At 38.8% G+C, this 6,000-nt stretch overlaps 1 protein-coding gene across 1 annotated transcript in view; it reads right to left on the reverse strand.

The window, feature by feature from the left end:
- Window positions 1–5,154, reverse strand: part of kat8 (K(lysine) acetyltransferase 8) — a 63,619-nt gene extending 58,465 nt beyond the window's left edge. The window contains exon 1 of the mRNA XM_030058061.1: window positions 4,777–5,154. Within this exon, the coding sequence (XP_029913921.1) occupies window positions 4,777–5,032 (256 nt within the window). The 5' untranslated portion in view covers window positions 5,033–5,154. The remainder of the gene's footprint in view (window positions 1–4,776) is intronic.
- Window positions 5,155–6,000: the final 846 nt, after the last annotated feature.

A 6,000-nucleotide genomic window follows, 5' to 3' on the forward strand; every position in this document is an offset into this window, starting at 1 on the left:
AAATTTTTTTCATTCATTGCCCACAATTTTTAATGAAATTGTGGGCAATGAATACACAAAAATGGGAGTACTTCAAATATATGACAAGAAGTATTGCTATAAAAAGAGGTTAAGAATAAAAAGCTCTTAAAAACAAAACAGAGCTGAATTACAGAGTAGGAGTGGTCTCCTCTTATCTAAACCTGGCTTGTCTTCTGAAGAGGAGCTAGAAGTAAAGGAGATGCAGTTAAAAACAGATCAAATTTATATTGAATTAGCCAAGGCTGCATTTGTGAGATCTAGAGCCAAGTGGCTGGAAGAGGGGGAAACAAACTCCAGCTATTTTTTTGCTTTGGAGAAAAGAAATGGGCAAAGAAAGTCACTAAGTATGCTTAACATTAATGGTAGTAAATGTACGGATCAAAAATTAATATCTGATTCTGTTTTTTCCTTTTATAGCAACTTGTACAAATCAGAATTCAACAACCCTTCTTGTGAAATATTTATTGATAAGATTAAAAAACATATAGTCACAACTGATGAGGACTTGAAAGAGACCTGTGACTCTAACCTGACCAGAGAGGAAATCAAAACTGCTCTTTTCTCAATGAAAAAGGGTAAATCCCCAGGATTTTATGTTCATTTTGGGGACATCATTCAGGAACCTTTATTTTGTACTGTGAATGTGTCGGTCAGGGAAAGATGAGTACAACTATGAAACAACATTAATATTAACATATCGCTAATTCCGAAATCAGATAAGGGCAACTTATAAATAGAAAACTGCCGACCTATTACTCTCCTTACTATTGATTTTAAGATCCTGGCATCAGTTTATGCAACTAGATTAACAGGTCTACCTCATATTGTTGCTGAAACACAGTCAGGTTTCATTAAAGATAGACACATAAGTAATAACATCAGACTTATTTTGGATTTATTGGACCATGCAAACTCAATATACTCTGAAGCATTCATTCTCTTTTTAGACTTTTACAAAGCCTTTGACACCATAGAACATAAGTTTCTTGTAGAATGTCTTAAATTGTTTGGTTTTGGAAGTCAATTCATAGATACTATTGAAATGTTTTATAAAGGAATTAATAGCTCAGTGATAATTAACCATAGCACCTTGAATAGATTTGATATAAATCGTGGTGTGCGGCAAGGTTGCCCGATTTCACCTTTTCTATTTATTTTAGTTGTTGAACTATTGTCATTTAACATAGTACATGATACAGAATTAAAGGACATCTCTATATTTAATGGAGAAATAAAAAATTCTCAACTGGCGGACGATACAACCCTTTTCCTGAAAGATAAAGAACAGTTGGTTAAAGCGATTGATTTAGTTAAACAGTTTACATTAGCATCAAGTCTGAAACTCAATGTATCTAAATGTGAATTACTGCCCGTTCACAATTGTGATGATATTCTCATAGATAATCCCTGTAAAAACCACAGTCAGGTATTTGGGCATTCATATTACAAAAAATTTAATAGCAAGGCAACAACTTAACTTTTCTAGAAGAATTCAAAAAACTAGAGATATCTTTAACCTTTGGTTTCAGAGAGACTAACATTATATGGCAGGGTCCTTTTGTCAAAAGCTGAAGGTGTATCTCATTTTGTTTATCCATCTCTTTCTCTCTTTGTGAAGGATGCCACTGCTAATGAAATTAACAAACTATTTATTGATTTTGTCTCGAGAAAGAAAATACAGAAACTTAAAGATGCAGTTCTATGTAATAGCAGAGCGGAAGGTGGTCTTGAAGTGCTTAATTTTGTTGATATCATTAATACTTTTAAAATCAACTGGTTAAAAAGATGTTTGACACATCAAAATTCATTGTGGTTCTTCATCCCCAATCACATTTTCAAAAAAATTGGTGGGTTTGCTTTTGTTTTAAACTGTAACTACTCACCTGCCAAACTTCCGATCACACTGTCTAAATTTCATTAGCAGTCACTTCTTTCATGGAAACTGTGCTTCACTCATAATTTTTCGCCTCACAAAACTCTGTTATGGAATAACTAGTGTATAACTATAAGAGATAAGTCTCTTTTCTATCCCAAATGGTTTGAGAGAAGTATTCATAATATCTTGTCTGTTTTGGATGAACATAGTCTTGTCCTGTCCTATGCGAGTTTCATATCTCGTCATAATTTTCCTATACCTTTCAAAGAATACAACTCAGTGATAAAATCAATCCCCTCTGGCTTACTTAATTTAATGAAAAGTCCCTTATCCTTCTGTCAAGAAATCAGACCAGCAGGCACGTCTGTTTTACTTTTGAATGGTATCAATATACAAGACAAGAAATGTAACAATAAACATATAAGACAAATTTTTCAAGATAAAAAGAGGTTTTCACCACAAGGAAAATTTTATTGGCGTTCTTATTTAGAGAACACAGTGATAGTGATATTGGGGAAATAAGATTTACTGTAGAAGTGACAGTGACAGTGATATTGACAGTATGCCTCCCTAGACCTATTTATTGCAATGGAGGGAACGTTTTTTTTCCCCGTTCACCACTAGATGGGGCAATGGCAGCATAATTTCTTGCTCCACATCCAGTTTTACTGACAGTATGCCTCCTACTTGCTATAACTGCTGTATTTACAAAAGTCAGACATGCAAACTCCTCACAGTAAAAAAAGGTGACAGTGTCACGAGGGTCCGGGGGGGGGGGGGTACCCCCCCTCCTATAACGGGAGTTGCTAGTTAGCTGGAAGACTAGGCCCTTACATAGCAAGCATATGCTTAGAGCTAAATGGCTAACGTTAGTTAGCAAGACAAGCAGACCATGCTGGAATTAACATTAGAACTAGCTAACGTTAGCTGGCTAATTAGTTCGCTATCTTGCTAATGGAAATTCCAGCATCATATGGCCCGCTTGTCTTGCTACCTAACGTTAGCCATTTTGCTTGAAGCATAACGTTATGCAAGGTCTAATTTAACATTAGGCGGTTCCTTCAAACTAACGTTAAAACTTTCCATCGGACTCGGAAACCAGGCGTCTCTTCCAAACTACGCGATTCATGTGAATGACCCAACTGACCAAAAAAAAAAAAAAAAAAGACTGTAGCCGAAAGGCGACAAGTTTGCATGCCTGAGAAGTGCGACTAACTCTGTGCTGTCTGAGAATAACTCAAGAAAATACATATTAAATAGTTTAAGTTAAATTTATTGAACAACTGACAATCAAACCAAGTTTAAAAGTATAAAATATGACAAGCAAGTCCTGCTCGACTGAATCTACTTCGACTACCTCAGCTGCAGCCGCAGCCACTTCTACATTTGAACCGTCCTCCGTTTCCTCATCGTCTCTTTCCCTTCTTGTTGCTGACTGGAGGGGGTGGAGTCACGTGACTAGGCACGCTGTACACATAGTACAGCGTCTTAAAGGGACACGAACATGCCTACCTACATACAGCCAAAAAAAGACAAAATCGACTTTTATTTTGTTTTTTTAAAATACCAAACATACCGACATGAGCAAAGTGACGTCGGTTATCGTCATAAATTTCGGTATCGGCAAATTTTCGGTATATCGCCCAGCCCTAATTCATAAGCAAAAATTTTCAGCCTCCAAACCAACTTTTCCTCAGAGCAAATCAAAGCAAAGGGTTGCTATTTTGAAGAAACTAGAATATAAAACATGTTTTCAGTTATTTCACCCTTTTTTGTTAAGTACATAACTCCACATGTGTTCATTCATAGTTTTGATGCCTTCAGTGAGAATCTACAATGTAAATAGTCATGAAAATAAAGAAAACGCATTGAATGAGAAGGTGTGTCCAAACTTTTGGCCTGTACTGTGTGTATATATATATATAGATAGATATATAGATATATATATAGATAGATATATAGATAGATATATAGTTATATATATATCTATATATATACGTGTGTGTGTGTGTGTGTGTGTGTGTGTGTGTGTGTGTGTGTGTGAATTATGTGTATTGGCTGCATTATCTTATAAATCACTGGCTCCCATGCGAGCCATTAAAGCTTGGCGAGCCGCGCAATGAGTAACACTGCTCTACACCAACAGTTACAAAATAAAGCAACTCCTGACTGAGAATATGTCTGATAAGAAGTTGCAAATGGCACTGGTGGTGTCTGCCAGTCTTTTCGCTGTGGAAGAAAAAATACTTGTTTCTCTTCTCCAGTACTGACTCGCTTAGTTGAACAGTCAATCAGCGAGATCTCAACATGTTCAGTTGGCCTAAAAGCCGCAGACATGGGTCAGACAAGTACCAACGGTGATGGATACACCGCAAAAAGTAGGTCTACGGACGCTCAACTGAGGCCAAACATTGGCTGGCGGTCGGCCACCTCTCAACAACAGATAAAGCGAGAAGAAAGACGAAATTTAGCGGTACTTGAGAATGCCTATCCTGCTAAACTTATGGTGATTATCATCAAATATTCACATTATTCTGTTTTGGTCTGTCGATAAATTAGCCTGCGACGAAAGGATGCTGCACGCTTAAGAAATACAAAATAACTAGCCAAGAAAAAGAGCACACATCGTGAGATTCGAACTCTCTAACTTACATTATGAAACCGAGTGCTATTCCGCAAGACTTCCTTGACGAAAATTCTCAACATACGGCATATATACACCTACAGTCTACTGAACAAAATTTGTGACCATGCGATACAAATACAATTTACACGGCAGTACCAGGTGCGTAACAGATCACACGCTGGGGGTAACTAGCCTCAATTTAAATAGTGGTGGGACGTCAGTGAGACAGTTACGGAAGACAGACAAAACTCACGCCATGTCTTGTCAGCTCGTTGGCATAAGTAAGTCTCTCCAATTTCGACCGTCACCTCCTGTTCCCTTACGCCCCCGAGCACGCCTCCATCATGGACATGTTGACTACTAGAGCCCCCGGCTTCCCTCGCCTGGCCGATGGCCTCTGTCTCGTCGTCCTCCCCGCCACTGCAGTTGGAAGAACAAGCAGCAGGTATTCCAGCTTCCAGTTCTCCCCGCCCGATCCCGACATGTCTTGACTCCACGTCCATGTCCATTCTGGTAGCAGAACCCTTTCTATTGTTCTAATTCCTGTGATAGTCAGACCCCCCAGGCTTACTCTTTTTCCGCTCCAAAACAACTCCAAGCCGTGTATAGAGAAAGTCGCATGCGCAGTCCACAGGGGAGGGGCGTGTTTTGTTGTTCTTTTTCTTCTATGGGTTTTATTGGCGGTTGGCAACTGACTTGAAGGCACATTACCGCCACCTACTGGACTGGAGTGTGCGACAGTAGATTGGCAGAGAAAAAAAAACAGAAAAGAAAAGGAAACTAAATCCTCTCCATCAGCCTTGTATCTTTTAGATATGTAATGAGATGACTGAATACCTCTGACTCTACCCCAAGTAGGTCCCCTATATTCAAACATATGTTGGCTTTCTTTGCTGCTGTTCCTAGTGCCCTCCTTTCCTCCTCATATGCTCTACACTCCAACGTACATGCTGGACGGATTCAGACATACCACAGAGACCACATTTACCGTTGGTTGTTTACCTATTCTATTAAGTGTATGATTCAGTCCTGTGTGCCCTATCCTAAGACGTGTGATGACTGCCTCTTCCCTCCAGCTCCTGCCCATCCTTCTTCCAAACCCAACCTGTTTCTGTATGTTATAAAGGTGTCTTCCTGTGTGTTGGATGTCCCAGTATTCTTGCCACACTTTTTCCACGTTTCTTAATTATTGATTTCCCCTCTGCCCTACTTAAAGGAATTTCCATATCTACAGTGTGTGATTTAAGTGACTACTAGGCCAGAATGTCCATATCTTACCTTCTAATACCTTCTAATCCAACATGGGCAGGAACCCAAATAAAGCAAACCGTCAGGCCCCTCCTGTGCATTCTGTAAAGTAGATTATATATTTCAAAAGTGAGATCTTGCCCACATGATTTCAAGGTTTTGATACTTTTGAGTGCTGCCCAGCTGTCTGATGCTATTAGTATATTGTTATGGTTGTTTTCTTCAAGCC

Source organism: Myripristis murdjan, chromosome 8 (assembly GCF_902150065.1).
Source record: "Myripristis murdjan chromosome 8, fMyrMur1.1, whole genome shotgun sequence".
Lineage (NCBI taxonomy): Eukaryota > Metazoa > Chordata > Actinopteri > Holocentriformes > Holocentridae > Myripristis > Myripristis murdjan.